The sequence below is a fragment of the Nicotiana sylvestris genome, chromosome 2 (assembly GCF_000393655.2).
Source record: "Nicotiana sylvestris chromosome 2, ASM39365v2, whole genome shotgun sequence".
Classification (NCBI taxonomy): domain Eukaryota; kingdom Viridiplantae; phylum Streptophyta; class Magnoliopsida; order Solanales; family Solanaceae; genus Nicotiana; species Nicotiana sylvestris.
Genome location: NC_091058.1, coordinates 211,507,742 through 211,531,409, shown reverse-complemented (window position 1 = coordinate 211,531,409; position 23,668 = coordinate 211,507,742). Strand labels below are relative to the sequence as shown.

Sequence of the window (23,668 nt, the reverse complement as noted above, 5' to 3'; positions counted from 1 at the left end):
GTGCCTTCAACTTTTCATGGACCTTATATGCTTCAATTAATTTCTGCTTGATTTAGGTTGGTGTTCTTTTTCATAATGTAGTTGCGATTGCTTATGGGTGGTAAACGGGTGAGCGGGGTTAGATATGGGCGGGTCGATAGCAGCAATCAGGGGCGGGACGTAGAGTGCGAGATGCGGGTTCGGCCGAACCCAGTAGCTTTTGTTTAAACCATGTATTTGTCTTAAGAAATTCATTAAATATGTACAACCAGTGGAAGAGTCACATACACCAAAGGGGTGTCAACCGACACCCAATTCGCCGAAAAATTAAACTGTTTAGCTCGGTAATTTTAAAAAAAATATGTATATATACTATATAATGATACACCTTGACTTCTTGATGAGTTTATTTCTTTATATTTTGACTCCCATTAATAAAAATCCTGGCTCTGCCACTGTGTACAACTTATTAATTTTAAATCCACTAACTTAAAAGGATTACAATCTTGAACCCATAAGGTTCAAATCTTGGCTCCGCCTCTGACAACAATCAAGATTTAATATCAAATAAGTTAAGGCAGCTATATGAATTTTCATTGTTTTTGTGTGAGCTTGTTCAAATTATCGGTCCCAATCCCCCCTCCCCCCTCTCCCAAAAAATAAACAGGTTACGGTAGGCCGATAATCATTGTAAAACTAGTCAATTTATATGAATTGTCATAATACAATTTACAGTTGATGGACACGTGAAAAATTGGATGATCACATACGTTAAAAATTGAATGCCAAAAACAAACTGTTTCTCGTAAAAAATACTTTTAAAAAAAAATACTTTTCAAAATTATTTTAGAAATTTAGCCAAACACATTATTAAACAAATAAAACAGACGTGATAGACACATACAAAGATGGGTTCTCCTATTTAAGAAGACTTATGTTTAAAATTGACAATTTGTGTAGCCACTAGGTGTAACATAGCAAATCAACCAGTAGACTTGGTATTCCATTTTTTCCCCATTGACTTGGTATTTTATTCATTAACATATGCTCCATTAATTTTAATTTCTATGATAATTTTTTCCTGTTTAAAAAGAATAATAATTTTTAAATTTTTAAAAATAATATAATTTAAACTTTTTATTTTAATTTTAATGAAATTTTTTAAATGACATGTTTAATACAATAAATTTTACACAAAATTATTTTACGTATACAAAATTAAAAATATCAAATTTTTTTTAATGAAATATTTAATACAAATAAATTTTAAAAATCTTGTAACCACAATTTTTTTTACATGTACAAAATTAAAAATTTCAAAAGTCTTTCATCTCTTTTTAAAACGGAGGAGAGACTTCATTTACTACACTTTAATTACAAATTGGCCATTAAAATATTTTTAATGAACTTAGACCCCCCCCCCCCCCCAACGAACAAGAAAGAACAAAGAAAAATAAAAGACTAGGAAAAAAACAAAGAACAACGTAAAGCCTCAGTATTTTTGCTCTTAATAGAGCAAACCTTAAGCTTTTATACCTTTAAATTTTAAACTTCTCCCAATTTTTCAAATTCTTTTGAGAAATAAAACCCAATTAAAATCAATTTCACTTGCTCAAAATTTTTTCTTTTTGTTGATTTATGGAAAATTGAAGAAATAGACCAAAAGTTGAAGTTCGAGCAAAGTTTGAAATTTTACAGAAATTCGGTTGAATTTTTGAAGGAAATTAATTGTTTTTATTTTGTTCTGTATTGGGTTGATTTTTTTTAATGTTATCATTGAGTATTCAGAAGCTGATCAAGAGGCTGCTTCAACAATCTATCTGATTGAAGAATTATTTAGAAAATGGTATTCAATTATCATCTTTTTTATTTTATTTGTTTATTGATATACAGCATTGTTTTTGATTTTCATATCTTTAAATATTGTCTTGTTGAGTTTCATTTTGAGTGTATTTCACATTGTATTTTGGACTGTGTAATGGTATTTTATCTCTAGGCTTTTTGAACTTAACTGATTAAGGTTTGTTAATATATGTTCTTTTGCTAAGTTACTTTTCCAAATTCTAGCTTTGGTTTGAAAAACAGTAATTAGTACAAGTCTATTAATGTTAAAGGCAGTTTCCTTTGAGTTTTACTTCAACTATTCTGTCCATCCAGTTCTATGTGATGGTTTTTTGAGTGGCATTGAGCTTCTGGACATAGAGCTTAAAATGTTAAATTTGACTTCTATATATGTATATATATGTTAATGGTAAAAGAAAATAGTACTACTTGTGATTTGTGAAGTTAGTTTGATAGAAAAAATAGAAGGTCTTGGAGCAACGGTAAAGTTGTGTTAGTGTGACCTATAGGTCATGGGTTCGAGCCGTGGAAGCCTGTCACTAATATTTGCATTAGGTTAGGCTGTCTACGTCACACCCCTTGGGGAACGCGGGATGCCTTGTGCACCGGGCTGTCCTTTAGTTTGATAGAGAAAATAGCATTATCAAAGCTTAAGGTTTGAAGATTTTGTTGAATTGAATTCTTGAAAGTTGTGAGTTAAAGTGTTGTTAAAGGCTCGCTTAAAGTTCGCTTAAGCCCTGAAGCTCGGTGAAGCCCAGGTTATGCGCTTTGCCTCGCTTAATTGCTGCTTTAGTGTAAGCGTCTCAAGGTGCTAAGGCATGTGGACATTCATCGATAGGTTCCGTCTTTACGGGCACGGCAACTCGCCGATAGTTTAGTTATAATTTTCCCATTCTTTTGCTCAAAGAATTAATTTTTGTTTATAGTTACATTTCTTGCATTAAATTTCTATTTTTTAATTTTTTTTCTTCATTGGTGCTTTTCTTCGCTAAAGCCCGTGCTTTAATTGCGTTTTGCGCTTAAAGCTCCAACAATGCTTGTCTCTTTTTTACGCTTTTCGCTTTTAACTACGCTCACTTCAAAGCGTTATCGATGCAGAATGGTGTCAAACATTATGGGATGTTGCAAAATGGAAAGAGTGTCATATAAATTGTGTCTGATGAGAGTTTCTTGCTTTATTCTCAGCTAATACCTTCTCTAGCTCTTGTTTGTGTTAAAGTTATGTTGTGAACTAGTCTACTTTTCACAGAAAAATCTCATGCATTTTGCTGCAAGTTGTTAGTGGTTCGCCGTTCTTAATCATGAACAGATTGTCACACAGGTTCTTAATCGTGAACAGATTGTCACAAAGTCTGAGGCAGGATAAAGAGATTAACAAAGTCCATATTTTCAAATACACATTAAAGCTAATTTCTTTTTAAATTAGTTGACACTTTCTGCATTCTTTATGTCTTTCATAAGTTTAGTGAGCGGCGTTGTCTCTATAGTTTAAAAGGCTTTCTTTTATTCTCATTGCTTGGGCTGTTGATATCAGATAGGCCTCAATTAGAAGTTATCTGACAGCATTAAATTGAATTCCCGACCATTTTGCTTGTAGCTAAGGCCAGAATAAAGAAATACAAATTATCTTTTCTGGACAACATTGCATATTACTTAATGGAGAATATTATTGCATTGTTGGATTTGTAGGCTGCTTCAGTTGGCTTAGGGGTGGGATCACTTGTTTGGGTGGAGGATCCTGTTGTGGCCTGGATAGATGGGGAAGTTTTAGAAGTCAATGGTGCAAACATCAAGGTTCTTTGTACTTCTGGGAAAACGGTACGTCGCTTACGGCATCGAATTTCTCTAAAGAAGTAAATCATAACTTATTTCTTATTTTAAGTGATGCTCAAAATGAGACCTTACTTGTATTTTTCCCACCTAAGTCTCGGACTCCGGTGCGGGTATCCTAAACAGGTTCGGATCTAGAGGTCAGATCATTCATGATCTAAATTTTAATATTCGGGGGTACGAATCCAAGTAAGGATACAGGTGGAGGGATTCAGCTATATCTGAAAATAGAGCTATAAAAATATGCCTAAATAATGAGACATTATGTGGAAAATGTAGCTTGTAGAGTGCAATTACTCAAATATTTTATTCTCAAGTTGTAGGTATCCATCTAGAAATCAACAGTAGTTTGTCTTGAGAAATAAAAATGTCAATATCTTATCCATAATTTCTCAGTAGTTTGTGGTCAAAGTACCTAATGTTGATTGACTAGTTCCGGTACGTATCCCACACCCATGCTAGTGCTGGTGTCATTTCGACACGGGTGCGGCACCACAAATGAAGAGTCCGTGCAACTTAGGTTCCCACCATACTATTTAGAAAGTTATCAACTAAGCAGATTTTTGAATCTCGTTGCTCCTTTTTGTTAAAATCTACTATTGCGCAGGTGGTTGTCAAGTCTTCTAACCTCTACCCTAAAGATGTTGAAGCTCCATCTTGTGGTGTTGATGATATGACAAAGCTTGCTTATTTGCACGAACCAGGAGTCCTGCACAATCTAAAGACTAGATACGATATTAATGAAATATATGTGAGTTTTTTGGTCTCATTTCATTATGTTCATTTACCTTTTAATATTTGGAGAATGTTAGTGTTTACTGAATTAATGCAGACTTAGCTAAAGATAGGACACAATGGAAAAAAAAAAGATCCATAGAGGTGATGCTTAGTACTTACTAGTTAGGATTAGGCTTTAAATATTATCTATATAAAACTTATTTTCACTACTGCTCTTATTTTATTTTGTCCGATGATGATATGAGTTTAGCTTAAAGAAAGTAGTAAGGATTCATATCGCCGACCCCAACTTTGTTTGGGACTGAGGCGTTGTTGTTGTTAGTGCTTACTGAACTAACCTTGTAAATTGTTGTTTCAGACGTATACAGGGAATATACTAATCGCTGTCAACCCTTTCAGAAGATTACCTCACTTATATGATAGCCATATGATGTCCCAATATAAAGGTGCGGCATTTGGAGAGCTTAGCCCTCACCCTTTCGCTGTTGCTGATGCAGCATACAGGTGTGTGCTGCCCCATGTTTGTTGATCGAGCCCTTGATTTTGAATTTTCAGTAAGAGATTACCCCCAATGGATGCAGACTTATGATCAAAGAAGGAGTAAGTCAATCGATACTGGTTAGCGGAGAGAGTGGGGCTGGTAAAACAGAAAGCACAAAACTACTAATGCGCTATCTTGCTTACATGGGAGGGAGAGCTGTCGCTGAGGGTAGAACAGTCGAGCAGCAAGTCCTGGAGGTAACTTGTCTTGGATCTTTTACCACAGTTTTTTGCTCTCCCCCCCCCCCCCCCCCAAAAAAAAAAAAAAAAAAAAGGCAACTTTGATATTTGTGTATTTTTGCAGTCTAATCCTGTTTTGGAAGCATTTGGTAATGCAAAAACTGTCAGAAATAATAACTCAAGGTTGGGCAGATATATCTGTTATTAGCTAACTTTCAATGATTCGTCTCGTGAAAATTACTACATGGTTGTAATATGTCTTACGCTGAGATTGCAGTCGCTTTGGTAAGTTTGTGGAGATCCAGTTTGACCAGAGAGGAAAGATTTCAGGAGCTGCTATCAGAACATATTTACTCGAAAGATCTCGTGTTTGCCAAGTTTCTGATCCAGAGAGAAATTATCACTGTTTCTACATGCTATGTGCTGCACCGTCAAAGGTATTTAATTCAATAAGTTGCTTTTGTAGAAGAATGCACATTCTGAAACCATAGGGTTTCGTCTTTTTTCTTTGTCGGGAATAGAATTTCTACGCACAGATATCCCTGCAAATGAAAAAAACATCATGCTACTATCTGATAATACTGAAGAAAGAAAGAAGTGGATTTAATCCTTGTCAAAACCAAACTGTATTTTACTCCCAGCCTTTCGTTGTTTTATATCTTAATTTAAATTTTGGTAATGATCTGTTAATGTGGACTTAGAATTTATTACCAGTCTGATTCTGTTGTCCACTTTCAGGATATTCAAAGGTACAAGTTGGATAACCCTCGGTCATTTCACTACCTAAATCAGTCAAATTGCTATGAGTTAGATGGGGTTGACGATTCCAAAGAATACCTAGATACAAGAAGGGCAATGGATATTGTCGGAATAAGTTCGGAAGAGCAGGTATGTTTGAAAATGCAGAGACAGAAAAACATGCTCAAGGGTGTAATTTCCTTATTTTGATAATGATGATGATATGAGTTGAGCGTACAGAAAGAAATGAGGATTCATATCACCGAATCCAGCTTGTTTGGTACTGAGACATAGTAGTAGTAGTTGTTGTTGTTGGTTTCTTAGTTATCTCTTGTCTTTTCCCAGGATGCAATATTTCGTGTAGTGGCTGCAATTCTCCATCTTGGAAACATCGAATTTACAAAAGGGAAGGAGACAGACTCCTCAGTGCCGAAAGATGAAAGATCTTGGTTTCATCTAAGGGCTGCAGCCGAGCTGTTAATGTAAGTGAGGAGTTCGGCTTATTCTGAAGTCAATTACTCCCCCCATCTCAATTTATGTGGAGGTGTTTGACTCGGCACGGAGTTTAAGAAAGAAAAGAAGACTTTTGAAACTTGTGGTCTAAAACAAACCATATATATTTGTGTGCCTATAAATCATCAAAGATAAAGTAGTAAATTCAAAGTTAAATTATTTCTAAATAAGGAAGCATGACATTCTTTTTGGGGACAGACTAAAAAGAAAAGTATGACATAAATTCGGACCGAGGGAGTACCATTCTGAATTACTAAGCTAGATTATTCTCAAAGAGAAAAAGTGCAGCCTTTTTTGAACTTTAGTATTTTCTAGGTGTGACATGAAGGCTCTTGAGGATTCGCTTTGCAAGCGTGTTATTGTAACTCGGGGTGAAACCATCACGAAATTGCTGGATCCAGAAGCAGCAGCCATCAGTAGAGATGCTTTGGCAAAAATAGTATACTCAAAGTTGTTCGATTGGTAAGCTTTAAGTTTCTGTGCAATTGAATCATTCACTACTTCATTACAAAATTGATGAAACGATAATGACTTGTACTTTTTACATGAGCCCTTCAATTTTTTTATTTCAGGCTGGTGGATAAGATTAATAGTTCAATTGGTCAAGATCCAAAATCAAAATCTTTGATTGGTGTGCTGGATATTTATGGATTTGAGAGTTTTAAGACTAACAGGTGCTTGACCGGTATGCCCTTTTGTTTTGGATTGTATGTGAGATTTAGTCTTCTGGAATGAACTGTATATAAAAATTGCCTTAGCATATCCACAAGCAGTAAAATTCTTTTATGTTGCAGTCGAAATACTTTAAATCTCATTTGCTTCTAAGTCTGATACAAAATCTATTAAACTACTCCCTCCGTCCCAATTTATGTGATGTTGTTTGACTGGGTTCGGAGTTTAAGAAAAAAAGGAAAACTTCTAAAACTTGTGGTCTAAAACAAGCCATATATATTTGTCCGGCTAAAAATCATCTCATTAAGGGTAAAATGGAAAGCTTAAAGTTAAATTGTTTCTAAATGTAGAAAGGTATCATTCTTTTGGGACAGAAGAAAGGGTATCACAATTAAATTGGGACGGAGGGAGTATGTCGTATGGGGACTTAGGGTCACGTTGTTAGGTAATAATTTCTTTTTTGTGGGCAACAAGATTGAAATTTGTGGAAAGCTCCACGGCTTTTTAATTTTGTACTATTTGGTTCGACTGCAGTATCAGTTTTTTATTCTGAAAGCTGACTAGTCATGGACTCGGCTTTGTAGGTTGTTTCATACTGTTGATGCTTTTTACTTCTGCAGATATGAATCGTATTTCTGATGCTCTTAATTTCTGCAGCTTTGAACAATTTTGTATCAATTTGACAAATGAGAAACTTCAACAGCACTTCAATCAGGTTCTGGTTATTTCCTCATCTTTGAGTTTATTGAACGATCATTTACTACTGTACACATCTTTATCTTACCTGTTTTATGTGTTTTTTCAGCATGTTTTCAAAATGGAACAAGAAGAGTATACAAAAGAGGAAATTGACTGGAGCTACATTGAGTTCATTGATAATCAAGATATTCTGGATCTCATAGAAAAGGTTTACACTTAGATTTCTTTTATGTGTTTACAGTTGTTTACTTGTAAATGACTTCTCAGGATCTATTTTCAGTCGATTTGACCCAGTTAAAAAATAGGGATTTTTTCATTTTTTGCCCCGCGGCCCAAATAATTGCAGGCAGTAGCGCAAATATGCAAAACATATGCACTGATTATATGAATGATATGTATGTTATATGTATATTATATGTATATTTTTACTTAATATACAAAACGTATACATTTGCCGGCTATTATTTTTTTGGGCGGCCCAAAAATGTAATTAGCCCAAAACAAGGTGTTCGTTGTGCACTGTGATGCTATATGTCCATTCAATCCTTTTCTTACTCTCCTCCATTTCCTTTGTAAAATCCCTTTCTTTCCTATCATCAGCTTGTTTCCCTAAAAATATGTTGTCTTCTCTAAGTATATTTTCAGTTATATGTGCATTATCTTGGATATAAGTTGAAAGTTGCAGCTGATAAAGTCTAGGTGAAGTTCTTTTAAGGATGAGTTTTCTGTTGATAACAGTAATAACATTTACCACAAGACTTAGTAATCAATGAAGAAAAACAATAAAAAGAGGTCGCAGAAGGCTAAGATTTGCAAAGAAGATGCAGTTTCAGCAAGAAAAAGCCAGAAACTTTATTCTAGCACCGAAGGCCGAAATCGTGCTTTTATATAAGTTGGCTTGAATCCAGTCTTTGTTTCCTATAAATATCTGCTACAAAAGTCCCATATAAACCTCCTTTTTGTGGTGATGTTGATTTCTTTGTCTAATTTACATGTTTCTCATTTATGGACCAAGATTGAATTCTGTCTTTTGTTTCTTCTGCAACGTATTTTGACAAATTTTTATTTGCTCAGAAACCAGGAGGTATTATAGCACTTCTTGATGAAGCTTGGTAAGCTGCTTAATGAAAGAGCTATTTATTGTTCTTTTATATAGCCTTATCCATTCTTATCGTTTCCAAGAATCTTTATTGATCCTTATTTGTGCTCAATTCTTATGGCTTATGGTATTCAGACTGCTGTGGTTTTGCTTTTGCAGTATGTTTCCAAGATCAACTCATGAAACATTTGCTCAGAAACTTTATCAGACTTTCAAAGACCACAAACGATTCAGCAAGCCCAAGTTGGCTCGTTCTGACTTCACTATTTGCCATTACGCTGGTGATGTAAGTCTTTTCATTTACCTTAGAAATTTTCGTGCTTAGATCTTCAATTTTTATTGAGCAAAATATAATTTGACCGGTCGGCCGAAACTAATTGCGCTGCCTAGCCAAAAAGTGTATAAAATATGTATATAATACACATATATACAAAAAATATACATTTTGTTGGCTATTATTTTTGGGAGCGGCTAAAAATATGCATTTCTCATTTTTATTTATTCTGAAGCCATGGATAATTATACATGTTCTTTTATTACAGGTCACGTATCAAACTGAATTGTTTCTGGATAAGAACAAAGACTATGTTGTTGCTGAACACCAGGCGCTCTTGAGAGCTTCAAAATGTTCTTTTGTATCTGGTTTGTTTCCAACATCAGTGGAGGAATCCTCAAAACAGTCAAAGTTTTCTTCTATTGGCTCTAGCTTCAAGGCATGTTTGCATCTTTTTTTCTAACATATTTTGCTCTTTTCTTTTCATCCATGCCATTACACAGAGCATACATATTGAATCATCATATGTTCCTTTATACACTTTGCAGCAACAATTGCAGTCTTTGCTTGAAGCTCTGAATACAACTGAACCCCATTATATTCGATGTGTGAAGCCGAATAATCTGCTAAAGCCCTCTATCTTCGAGAATCACAATGTTCTGCAACAGCTGTGCTGTGGGGTAAGGAAATGTCTTGAATTTTTTTCATATTGGTAGCGTACCTGTGAATTGAAATTTTCTGCTCACTGGCTTTTTTTCTGTAGGGAGTGATGGAAGCAATAAGAATAAGCTGTGCCGGATATCCTACTCGAAAACCCTTTTATGAATTTTTAGATCGCTTTGGCGTCCTCTCGCCTGAAATTTTAGATGGAAGGTACCTATTTTACCTTGTAATATTTGGTCAGATTGTCAATGATTTCTGATTTTTTCCTACGAATTTATGACAGTACGGACGAGGTCTCTGCATGCACAAGCCTCTTAGAGAAAGTCGGTCTTCAAGGATATCAGGTAATACATCATGCTATCTTTTCTTTGGTTTAACTATCTGGTATCCGAAACTCACTGCCCTACCTAATCCAAATTCACGCCACATAGGATCCATTTAAGGGGGAAGCGCTCCCTACCTGGAAAATCCCGCTTCTACGGCTCGAACCCAAGACTTCTATCTAAGGGTGGAGGGATCTGATCCATCCCACTACATCCCTTGGTGGTATACATCACACTTTTTAGAGATACGGAAGATGCCGTTAAACATGAAACAATTCAATCCTTTCCACTGCACTTTTGTATTTTGGGAGTAGAGGGCTCAAACTAGGTCCTTTGGTCGAGGGTAGAGGGATCTGAGCCATCCCTCTACTCCCTGGATGGTACACATCACTTTTTTAGAAGTTAAAAAAAATCCTTTAAACGTGAAACAATTCAAACCTTTCCGGTGGATTTTTGTATTTTTAGAGTAACTTATTTTCGAACAATAATGTCAATTTACAAAAAGTGTGTTTTATCTCTATGAACATGACATTTATCTAGCACATTCTTCATTCAGTAAAATGTTTTAAGAATTTTAGTGGTTCCCTTTTCGCATTTGTTGCACACTGGAATCCTAAATTGCTCCGACACGACAGTTTAGGTGCCGCACCCGTGTCGACACGACACTAGTATGGGTGTAGGTATGGGATCCGTACCGGATTTGGTCAAATAATGTTGGGTACTTTGACCACGACGGACGAAAAAATTCGAGAGTAGATACAATTTGATTCCCGAAATCAGAACAAAAAATAAGGTAAATTTGAAGAAAATATCATACCTTATCTAGGAATTCAATCCCTTACTTATCTACAACTTGAGAATAAAAAATAAATCCACACTTTACAAGCTATACGTAAGTATTCCACAATTTTTTTAATATTTTAATATTTTTATTTTTTTGAATTATTTTTAGCCGTATCCCCGCACTTGTATCCATACTAGAATCTATATTCCCGAATCTTAGGATTTACATCTCGAAGGATCCGACCTTTATATCCCGTGTCGGTCACCCGCACTTGTGTCCGAGCAACTTATTTGGAATCTCTGTGTTTGCATACAATATTAGCTTGAGATGAGTTTAGTTGGAGTAACATGATCATTGAGGATTCATATAGCTGACCCCAACTTGTTTGGGACTGGGGCATTGTTGTTGTTGTATCTTCTTCCAGAGCTCTTTTGGTTCTTGTTTTATAATCATATGTAGAAGACCGTTGCCTTTAAAGCCACAAGCATTAACTAAATGTCTCGCACATATTTCATGCCTTTCTTTGCCTTTTGACTTAGATCAACTGTAGAATATTTCATTCTTTTATTGATCTAAAAAGAAGGAAAAGCCAGAATCACCTACGGATTTCCTTTGTGAGATGTCTCCCAAGTAGAGGAGGCTTCAGGAAAGCCAATTATTTGTCCATTTTGCCTTTGCAGATTGGTAAAACAAAAGTGTTTTTAAGAGCTGGTCAGATGGCAGAGCTTGATTCTCGCAGGACAGTGGTGTTAGGGAGATCGGCGAGCATCATTCAGAAGAAATTTCGTTCTCACATGGCTCGAAGAAATTTTATGTTGTTACGTCAGTTGGCAATATGGATACAGTCAATGTGCAGAGGTACTTCATTTGCTACATGCTCGGCTTTCAGTTATCTGGTTCTTAGATTAAAAATATATCAATCTTTTCATCTCTCATTGTTACAGGAGAGCTTTCTCGGCGTGTATACGAGAGCTTGCGGAAAGAAGCAGCTTGTCTGAAGATCCAGACAGACGTGCGCATGCATCTTGCTAGGAAGGCTTACAAAGAATCATGCGCTGCTGCCATTTCAATTCAGACAGGAATGCGTGGGATGGCTGCACGAGATGAAGTACGATTCAGAAGACAGACAAAAGCTGCCATTATCATTCAGGTAAACGGTTAGTAGTGGAGGAATAATCCTTTGGAAATTTTGAGGTAATTTCCTAATGGGAAAATTACATTTAGGCCGCTCAGAAAAAATAAAAAATAGCTGGCAAATGTATATGTTTTGTATATTAAGTATAAATATACATAATCAGTGTATGTGTTGTATATTTGGGCTACCGCCTTTAATTATTCTGGACCCCCCGTGTTCCAAAAACAAAAGACCTTTTCTAATTTAGGATCAATAGACTATTGGGAATAGTTCTCCTTGCAGCTATTGCTCTACCTATTTATTAACTCAATGCCTTGGAATCTGTGACTCACACTTCATAATAATCCTCATGCTATATTCCCAGAGTCATTGTCGCACGTTCTTGGCCTGTATGAAGTATAAGAAGCTCAAGAAAGCTGCTATTACCACTCAATGTGCTTGGAGATCTAGAGTTGCTCGTGGGGAACTACGGAAACTTAAGATGGTGATATTTCATTCTTCAACTCCTCTTTATTCTCTTTGTTGAACCAAAAGCTTTTAGCTGTTACTGCCGTCTGTTACAGTCTCTATTCTGAGTTGATACACAGCTTAAATTTTCTCGGATATGTTATATATCATATTACTGTATGCTTAAATCATATAGAAACTAATTGCAGTTATGCTTCTCAAGCTTACATCAGATTTAGAGGCTCTAAATTTTCTTTCATGCTTCTGCCAATTCGGGCTTGGTGTGAATACTTTGATTGAATATCTATTGTTTGCTCTATTCGGAGTTCCATTGTAACCTATTTCTGCATAGGCTGCGCGGGAGACTGGTGCACTTCAAGCTGCCAAGAACAAACTAGAGAAGCAAGTTGAAGAATTAACTTGGAGACTACAGCTGGAGAAACGCATGAGGGTAAGTAGATCAAGAAGTATTTTGCTTCTGTCAAAGTGGAGTAGGAATATAAGGAAATGCTGGTTCCGTCTATACTGCTTTATGCTTTTAAGTGTCTGCCTTCCAGTTTATACATTTTTATTCCGTTTTTGTAGGCTGATATGGAAGAAGCAAAAACAAAAGAAAATGCAAAACTGCAATCAGCTTTGCAAGAAGTTCAATTTCAGTTCAAAGAAGCAAAAGAAATACTTGTCAAAGAACGTGAAACTGCAAAAAGGGCGGCAGAGAAGATCCCTATTATACAGGAAGTTACCGTTGTTGACCGTGAAATGATGAACAAACTTAGTGCTGAAAATGAGAATCTAAAGGTAGGTTTGTTGAAATTAGGGAGTCAAGTGTATACAAGCTGCTTGTGTTGACTGGAGCCAATTGCATGCAGCTTTTGACGATCATTTGTTTTGATTTTTCATGTTAGGCTTTGGTAAGCTCTCTAGAAAAGAAGATTGATGAGACAGAAAGAAAATTTGAAGAGACAAGCAAACTTAGTGAGGAGAGGTTGAGGCAGGTGATGGATGCAGAGTCTACAATCGTTCAGTTGAAGACTACTATGCAAAGGTTTAATGAACTTGTGTCATAAGTAGCTTGAATGGATAATCTTATGGCAGTTTTATTCTTATACAGACAGGCTCGTGTTTATAACTCAAACGTTATTTTTTTTCTAATTGCGTGTTCTGGTTATAGGTTCCAGGAAAAGAATTTTGACTTGGAATCTGAGAACCAGGTTCTTCAGCAAGCCTTGTTAACCCCTGCCAAACAGGTGTCAGATCATTTACCTAGTTTTGCTTCCAAGGTATTTGCTTGCGAAATATTACATTGACAGTATGTAAGTGCAGGTAGTAGAAAACGGCTACAATCCGAACGAAGAAAACAGAACCAATGTAAGATACTCTTTTCTTGTCATCCAGCAACATCATGTCCACTACAAGTGTCAAATGGGGGGGGGGGGGTTGGTCAAGCAGGTCAAATCTGGTCAAATCAATAAATTGCGGGTCATTGGCCCAACCCACCCAAAGTTTGCTTGGGTCAAGATGGGCCAAATAATTGGTCATAATCCAACCTAGAGGCAGAGGTAGAGTGTTGGGTATGGGTTCGGCCGAACCCAGTAGCTTTTGCTTAGATCCTGTATTTGTATTAGGAAATCCATCAAATAGATATAAGATATCTAATTATGCACCCAGTAACTAAGACGAGCTATGAATTTGGTGGCCAGAACCCATAAACTTCAAATCCTGGCTCCGCCCGATCCAACCTGCCCAATATGACCCAAACTTCCTCATTTTCTAATCAACCTGTTATATCAAGTCAACAAAACCATAATCCAACCCGTTTAAACTCGGGTGCGTTGAGAGGGTTGCCAAAAAATAGGTTGATTTTGCCCCCTCTAATTATTGTCCAGAAAGCTGTCAAACTCGAATTCGTGCTCCATGCTTATACAGTATTGACTTTTGCAGGATCCACCAAGTCCAACACCTGCTAAAAAAGTTGAAACTCCTAATAGCAAGTTAAGGAGACCTATCGACCGACAACATGTATGTACTTCCCCAGAGGACCTTCAGAGTCATATTTTTCTAAAGTTTTGACATAGAAACTTTCTGTTAATTGAAGTCTTGGTTGACCGTACTGCAGGAAGACATTGGTGCGCTCATTGACTGTGTGATGAAGGATATTGGATTCAGTCAAAGCAAACCTGTCGCAGCTTTTACCATCTACAAATGCCTTCTTCGCTGGAAATCTTTTGAAGCAGAAAAGACTAGCGTGTTTGATCGTTTAGTACAGATGATTGGTTCTGCCATTGAGGTAATTTGAGAATTGCGACTATTGATTTTGACATTACATGTCTCCGGAATATTGGAGTAAAACATTGATAGAAACAGTGTGGCGAAAAGTGACTAAATGATTCCTTTGGAACTAAGTCATTAAGTTGCTATAAGCTCCAAAAATTACATTACAGCCTACACATGATTTCAAACGACTGCTTGCCGTCTTTAGCAGCATTTGTTAAGGAAAAAGGAAGTGCAAGTGATCAATCAGTTTCTACCATTGGTTGTTTACTTAACTTTCAATTAAATCCTCATTGACAGTCGACAGATCAATAAGGTCACCACTGTTACATGCATCCAAAAAATGATTATGACTAGTCATGTTATGTTAATATGAATGTATGGTCATACAAGATTTTAGAGTGATCACATCCTAAAAGTTGTTCAAGTAGCAGAGATAGAGCATAAAAATGAGAGAAGGTTATGATCTCCATCCATGATTTCTAAGGGGGATAAGGAAGATCACAAGGGGGTTAATTTTCTTAAATTTTGAGGTGCCTGTTGCATTTGAAACTCTTATTGCAAGCTCAGAACATGTGAAAAGTATAATGATTGCAGAGTCAAGATAGCAATGACCACATGGCATACTGGTTGTCAAATACGTCGACATTGTTATTCCTAATCCAAGAAAGTCTGAAGCCTGGTAGTGCAGTTGGTGCAACTCCTATCCGTAAGCCACAGCCTGCAACATCCCTCTTCGGTAGAATGGCAATGGTATTGGAACTTTTCATTTTGTCTTAATTCCTTCTTTGAAATTGTTTCATTTAGTTAGAGTGCCGAAAGTTTAGCTGCAGTAGTTTTACTCCCGTCTATGTAGTAACTGATCTTGGATTTCCTGTTTGCAGGGCTTCCGCTCGTCCCCTTCTGCTGGCAATAATGCTGCAGCTGCGCAGGTAGTGTGCCAGGTTGAAGCCAAATACCCAGCTATGCTTTTCAAGCAGCAGCTTACAGCATATGTTGAAAAGATTTATGGAATTATTCGTGATAATTTGAAGAAGGAGTTAGGATCACTGCTCTCCTCATGTATCCAGGTATGTTGCATTTTTGTTCAAGTTATTTTCACTCCTTGATCAAAAAGAAATTCAGATGATGATAAATGTGTTTCCGTAAGCAGAATCATGGGTATATAACAACAATCGCGTAATGCCATATATATGCAGATGTCCAAAGAAGAAATTGTTATTTATCCTTTTTGTTTGGTTTCTAGGAGAAACCTCAACCCATACGGAAAACATCAATTTTCTTCATATTTTTTTCGGTTCTTTCAAGTAGGCCCCATTTTTGTGTTCTTCGTCATCTGGTTTAAGTTAGAAGCTATGAAAGTAATGCCTCATTTCCTCTATTATTATGTGTGAAATAGGCATGAGATATAATAATATTTTAATCTTCCTTGTGACGTTCAATGGCTTGAATCTGTTGTTCTAGTGAAGTTAGAATATGTGAAACTGATGAATATCCCGCCCGAATATGTCTGCAAGCGAGATAATCGTCTTTTCGACCTAGCTACGTTTTGTTTTGGGAGATGGTGGAGTCTCTGTGACGAAACAAGATTTCAATGATTTCGTCAGTAACACCAAATTTCGTGCCTCAGAAAATCAAGACAAGAAAATAGCAGGAACACAAAATTCATTTATCTTTTTTTTAACGCCTTTTTAGATTTTTTTCTGAAATTTTCTAAATTTATCGCCATATTTCTTTTTCCTTCTCAATTTCTTGTGATACTTTCTTGAACAAGGTGAAATTAATTGTTTTCACATAATATATGATCTATTGCAATTCAGGCACCACGGACCTCCAGAGGAAGTATGCTAAGATCTGGTCGATCCTTTGGCAAAGATTATTCAATAAATCACTGGTGGGGGATAATTGAATGCCTCGACTCTCTTCTCTGTACATTGAAAGAAAACTTTGTACGGCCTCACAAACTTTTACTTTTTTCTCTCTTTTTTATTTGAGTCAGAAGGAAAGCTAATGCTTGTTGCCTTTCATTTTCAGATGCCTCCAATTCTTGTTCAGAAGATATTTAGTCAAGCCTTTTCATACATTAATGTTCAGCTCTTTAACAGGTGGCTGAGTTTTCTTATCTAAGCATCTTTTGTTATTTGTCAATTTACACTAATCTCAGATAAATTATCAAACTGTAGTTTTCTTCTTCGGCGGGAGTGTTGTACATTCAGTAATGCGGAATATGTTAAATCTGGCTTGGCTGAGCTAGAGTTGTGGTGCTGCCAAGCAAAGGAAGAGGTATTTTAACGTTCATTGTATCACCTAAATGAAAAAAAAAAATCACATCTAATTAACTATTCGCTTAATATATTCTTGGCTTGCAGTATGCTGGCTCATCCTGGGATGAACTCAGACATATAAGACAAGTTGTTGGATTCTTGGTATGTTAATATTTTTCATCTTCCATTTCAACATTTTTTTTTCTAGTATCATTGATTAGAAGTAGCCACCTAACTTACCACAAATCAACTGTTGAAGTCGCAGGGGCGAAGCTTTCAGCCCGGCTATGGGTTCAACCGAACCCAATAGCTTTTACGCAAACAGTGTATTTGTATTAAGAAACATTAAATATGTACAATTATTAAAGTTAAAACCCAATTATTAGCACTTGTCGTTCTAAAATTCAGAACCTATAAAATTGAAATCCTGGCTCTGCCTTGAAGAGTCTGACATGTGCTTATTTTGCATATCTGTCTTGCAAGTAGAATATTAGAGTGTAGGAACCTTCACTTTATTCTTCTATTTTTACGTGTGCCCTCGCTATTATTTGATTCTGGTGATCTTAGTTGTTTTGGTTCCATCAATCTATCTTTATGACATCTGTTTTCCCTTTATTCCTTTTAATATTGTCAAGTACTTCATTAAGCCTCAGACGAAAGTGTTTGAGCAATTAGATATGGTTTATTGTGTAAGGAAAAATTTATGAGACGTCGTGTCTGGCAATGAATTAGTGGTAAAGCTAAACTGCTGAAGTTTCCTTGAGGTTTCTTTGGTTACTCACTAATTTCTTATACGTTGCAAGATAGTTGTTGCTTTTCCTTTTTGTCTTTTAGAATTTGCTTATGTCTACAATTATGCATATGCAATGCGATCTACCATTGATATGGAGTTTTCTGTTTATCGTTACTCTTTTGCAGGTTATACACCAGAAGTACAGAATTTCGTATGATGATATCACTAATGATTTGTGTCCAGTAAGTCCTTTTTCTCAATCAACATTAGCTCCGCTCCGAGCCCCATGTTATGAAATGCATATGTAGAAGACTTAAAAATTTAATGTTTCCATTTTGCAATTTATATGTAAAAGTTCTTTGTCAAACTTTTTCTCTATCTGTCCAGGTCAGAATTTGGTTTGACGATTCTGTTCCATTTCATCGAGTATAAACCATATCACCTTTCTTTAAAATGTGAAATTCTGGTTTTACAGGTTCTCAGTGTCCAGCAACTTTACAGAGTTTGTACTCTTTACTGGGATGATAAATACAATACACGAAGTGTTTCTCCAGATGTAAGTTATTCGTGGCCGATGGTGTTTATTCGATTGAAGTGCATGTTCATATCAATAATAGTTGAATGTTGAGGGAATTTCCCTTTTCTCCTGATAGGTCATATCTAGCATGAGGGTACTTATGACAGAGGAATCGAACAACGCAGAGACCAACTCCTTTCTATTGGATGATAACTCGAGGTAAGGAACTATTCACAGTTTAAACGCATGGAATTTGTAAGGCTATTTTCTCGCCATTATTCGGGCGAAGTGCACAAGTAGCCACTTTTAAGCCTGCTATTTAAAATATATCCACAACTTATAATGCATTTAAAGATTAGTCAATTCATCCAAATTTCAAGACTAAGTATCCTGACCTTTTGAGCTACTAATTTGAAATTCAGGACTTAGCGTCCTAAATTTTTGAGCTGATAATTTGAAATTCAAGACTAAGTGTCCTGAATTTCTGAACTGCTAATTTAAAATTCAGGACATAAGATTCGAATTTATGGATACAATTTTCGAACTTTAGGACACGATGTCCTGAACTTTGAACTTCAAAGGCTTAAACTTCAGGACGTCGTGTCCTGAAGTTCGAGCGAATTGGCTAATTTTTATTTTTAAGTACATCGTAAACTGTGGATATATTTTAAATAGCATGTTTAAAAGTGGCTACCTGGTGTCATTTCCACCCATTATTCCTTCCACCCACTTAACCGCGTGATCGAAAATTTTAAATGGATTAGAGAAGCTAATTCTAACCAATGCATCATTTCAAGTGCAGCATTCCATTCTCAATTGATGAGGTCTCAAATTCACTTCAAGTCAAGGATTTTGCAGATGTCAAACCTGCTACTGAACTTCTTGAGAATCCAGCCTTCCAATTTTTACATGAGTGAGGCCTAGGACACCAAGATTTTCGTGTGTTTTGCGCGACAGATTATTGTAGCATCCTCGATTTCTTGTAAATCCATCTTTTCTTCCCCCATTTTTTTTTAAAGTATAGATTGATGTAATATAATTTTTTGTTGTTGTTTATAGTTATAGTTCATAGCAAAAGTTGCAGTGTGTGAGCAGTTGAGTTTTGTATTTCTTTTGGTGGGGCAAAGAACAACACCATTTTTCCTTATTTTTTTTAATTTTTTTTGGAAAATAGGGAGCAAATCATATTGGTTGTATTGAATGATGTAAATGTTTTATAGCCTATCCAATTTACCTTGTAATGAAAGGGTTGTTTTAAAAGGGGTATTGTTTTTAAGCTTTTTGAATATGATTAAGTTTGAAAGAAACTAAATATTTGATAAGTTCACACGACCTATACTTCGGCCAGCATGAGATCAAAGTCACTTGCTGTCGGTTCGCTCTCTGTTCAAGAAAGGCTATCGATATTCCTTACTTCTCTAGTGGATTTTTGAGTCAATAATGTATTACTCCCTCTGTTCACTTTTACTTGTCCACTATGAATTTTGCACACCCCTGAAGGAATAATAAATGAAGTGCATAATTTACCATGATACCCGTATTAATTGATGCATATTTTTAATGGATTAAGAAAATGATTTGAAATAAGTAATTAATACTGTGGGTATAAAATGAAAAAAGAAATTATCTTCTCTTGATATGCTAAAAGTGACAAGTACAAGTGAAAATCTATTTTTAAAATACTAGACAAGTAAAAGTGAACGGAGGGAGTAGTTGTTAATGCATAATTAACTACATAAAAGTGTTCCTTTATTTAAGTTTTTTTCTTCCTATTTGTATTATAAGACAACAAAAATGCTTGATAATTGGAAATATGTAAAAAGGGAAATGAATAAATGCTTGATACATATTAATTACTATTTGTAGCTACTGTTTAATTGTTAACAGCTTGTATCACTTGTATTCAGACGCGCAATGAATGCAACCAAGGCGAAATACAGAAAAATAAAATGCTTTCATCAAGAGTCAAACTCAAGACCTCCGCTTGCTAAGGGAGCGCTCTAACCAACTGAGCCACGAGAGCTTGTTGCTCTCTTATTCTAGTTCAAAACAATTAACCTGTTCTTTCGGTACTACAGATGAATTTGCTATAAAATTAACATATAGCTTTGAATGGTAATTGTCTGAAAGTATAACTGTGAATGGTAAATACAATGTATATATTTATTGAGTTGCGTAATTTTTCCTAAAAACAAACGTGTTTTTGGAGCATATAGTAATTAATTCTTACAGCTTCCAATTTTTGGAGCTGGTTAACAGTCCACCGATTTAAATGGCCAAAAAATATTATCTGAGGGCTTACATACTTGCATACTCTTAAGTCATTTACACTTAGATGCTTTAGTGTACGACGTGCTTGGATATTTTATTCTCGATCATCTTTTTTTAGTTATTATCAACTTTCATTAATTATCAAGTAGAATATTTACGAATCCAGCTAGACTTTATACTCAATCTGATGTTCATATGACAAATACACCCACAGTAATAGAAACTATCATATACACATTAACTAGGAAATCTGAAATTCTATAAAGCTATCTTAAGATTCTTGCAACACGACCGTGACAGGTATAGGCTATTTTTCTAGCTACAACATCACTAGTTTTCGCTTTCTGCATAAAAATTCTGTTGTTTCGTTCAATCCATATTGCATATATAAACTCTGTATATACCAGCTTCGGTATTTTTGCTTGCTTTGTCTTTCCTCTTGTTCTCTGTTCTATCCAGCTCTGCATTTGCCCCATGTCAACATTGATGGTCAATCAGTTTGTATCCATGCCATTAGTTTACTCCACACTCTTATGCTAACTTCACATTCAGTAAATAGATGGTCTTTGCTTTCCTCTGCTAGTTTGCATATTTGACAACTTGTATCTATATGCATACCCCAACTCGTTAGTCTTGTAGTTGTGAGTAATCTGTCTTGAAATTGGAGCCATGATATGAAGATTGCTTTTGGTCTTGCTGCATTATCACACATTAGGTTCTTCTAGGTGACTTTTGGTAGATCTTCTATCATTTTCAGGTAGATGGTCTTAATCATGCTCCTGCCCCTTGGTGACTTATGTTCCACATTACTCAATTCTTCTCTTGCCTTGAATATTTTCCTAACCATCCAATTTGCTTGCTGGGGTATGGGCATATTTGCTAACTGCTTCCTTTTTATATAGTACTCATGTATCCATTTGGTCCAAAGAGTATCTTTCTTACTATGTAATTCCCAGCAAGTTTTAACTATAACTGCTTTGTTCCCGATCTTCAAGTTTGTAATGTTAAGACCTCCAACTGACTTTGGCACACACATTCTACTCCATGAAACCAATGCTTTTCTAGTTATTTCATTTGCTCTTGACCAAATATAACTTTGGCCTTTATCACTTTGGTAGGTATTATGAATAACTGGGCCCAGTAAGATTGAACTCCAAACAGAACTGACTTCACCAACTGGACTCGACCAACATATGACAACTTCTTTGCTACCCATAAAGCCACCCTTGCAGTAATCTTGGATATTAATAGTAGCCATTCTACCATCTTCAGCTTCCTTGTAGTCAATGGGATCCCTAAATACCTAAAAGGTATATCCCAGCATTTGTTGAATATCATGTCTAAGATGATTTGGTACTACACCAAAATATATAACACTCTTTGACATGTTAGCTTGTAAACCTGAAGCATCTATGAAGTTACCAAATTTTCTATACAGTAGACCTGCATAAGTTGGATATCCTTTGGCAAACATTAGTAGGTCATCCGCAAAACTGAAATGAGTGATATTCATTTTTGAACACTTAGGATGATATTTGAATTGCTTCTCACAATTCACTAAGATTTCTGCTTAAGTACTCCATGACTATGGAAAATAAGAAGGATGACATTGGATCCCCTTGCATGAGTCCTCTTGCAGCATCAAATGGTTTGGTTGGTTATCCATTGATTACTATGGAGTAATTAACAGTTGACACACATTCCATTACCCATCTAACAAACTTTGGAGGAAACTGCAGCTCTTCCAGCATCCACTTCAACAACCTTCAATCTATTGTATCATAGATTTTTTGAATATCTACCTTGATCATGCATCTGTGTATTTCCTTGTGTATGCCTTTACCAATTCATTTTCCAAGATCACATTGTCCGCAACTCTTCTCCCAGTAATGAATCCATCTTGTGTTTTTGTGATGATACTAGAAATAACTTTTTGTATTCTTCTTGTCAGGGACTTTAGCAATGATTTTATAGAGGACAGTACAACAAGAAATGGGCCTATACTCTTTAATTATTGCAGGATTAGCTACTTTTGGAATCAAAGTTACTGCAGTACAATTGATGCCTCTAAACAAAGTACCTGTTATAAAGAACTTCTTTACTGCTTTTATAACTTCATTCTTGATAATTGGCCATGCTTTTTTTTAATAGAATATTGCATTGTATCCATCCACCCCTGGTGCTTTGTCATCTCCTATAGAGTATAATCCATCATAGATTTCTTGTTTTGTAACTGTTTCACATAGCTGAAGTTGCTGATAATGCTTCAGTTTTTTGCCTCCTCTCATGGTCTTCTTATTTACTGCTGCCATACTGGGAATTGTTGTGCCCATGAGTGACTTGTAGAACTGAGTAATCTTTTCCCTTATAGCTATCAGGTCAGTCAGTCTCCTTCCATCTAGAGAATCAATCTGTGTGATTTATTTCCTCCGTTTTCTATCTTTCATGACTACTGAGAAATAGCTAGTGTTAGAGTCTCCAAGTTTTATACACATTGCCCACGCCTTCTGTTGCATTATACTTTCTTCAATCAAGGATCACTTTTTAAGTTGGCATAATATATTCTTCTCTTCTGATGCAAGTGCATACGTATAATGTGCACTTATCTTGGTCTGGACGTCTTTCAGGTCTTCCTTGGCTTGTTCAATCTTCATAGTAATACCATTGAACTCAGTTTCATTTAGAATCTTTAGTTTTCCATGGAGGTCTTTCTACTTCAGCCAAATGTTTCTCATTATATCTACATGCAGGTTCTGTGTCCAACAATCCTCCACCATCTTGGGAAAGTTCTCATGTGTTAACCAAACATTGAAGAATTTGAATGGTGGCTTGATCTTTGGCTCCCATAGGATAGTATTATCATCATAGGTCTATGATTTGATATGTGACGCAGTTTGTACTCAGTAGTGAGATGTCCAAACTGCATTATCCAATCTGTATTTCTCATTGCTCTATCGATTCTACTCCAAATTTTGTCAACACCTTGTTGTTTATTTGTCCAGGCATAGTAATCTCCCTTTCATAGTAGCTCATTAAGCATAAGGTTTTGTACACATTCAACAAAGTTCTTATCTCCATGCTAGTTACTGCATTACCATATAGTCTATCCTGTGGTCACAATATGGAATTGAAATCACCCCAGATAATCTAGGGTTT

General features: G+C 35.9%; 1 protein-coding gene across 1 annotated transcript; it reads left to right on the top strand.

Annotated features, from left to right (window-relative positions):
- Positions 1-1,480: 1,480 nt before the first annotated feature.
- On the top strand, positions 1,481-19,501 carry LOC104239577 (myosin-6-like). The gene is made up of 39 exons (XM_009794238.2): positions 1,481-1,825; positions 3,511-3,639; positions 4,259-4,402; positions 4,748-4,893; positions 4,971-5,127; positions 5,234-5,292; positions 5,387-5,546; positions 5,848-5,997; positions 6,193-6,329; positions 6,676-6,822; positions 6,933-7,034; positions 7,690-7,747; positions 7,838-7,939; positions 8,806-8,843; positions 8,990-9,116; positions 9,373-9,543; positions 9,653-9,784; positions 9,868-9,977; positions 10,051-10,111; positions 11,555-11,732; positions 11,819-12,024; positions 12,374-12,493; positions 12,809-12,907; positions 13,042-13,254; positions 13,362-13,501; positions 13,628-13,703; positions 13,780-13,824; positions 14,398-14,475; positions 14,573-14,743; positions 15,325-15,480; positions 15,612-15,797; positions 16,548-16,676; positions 16,762-16,832; positions 16,911-17,010; positions 17,097-17,153; positions 17,910-17,966; positions 18,200-18,280; positions 18,378-18,460; positions 19,044-19,501. The coding sequence occupies exons 1-39, from the start codon at positions 1,823-1,825 to the stop codon at positions 19,156-19,158; spliced, it is 4,494 nt and encodes a 1,497-aa protein (XP_009792540.1). The 5' UTR covers positions 1,481-1,822; the 3' UTR covers positions 19,159-19,501.
- Positions 19,502-23,668: the final 4,167 nt, after the last annotated feature.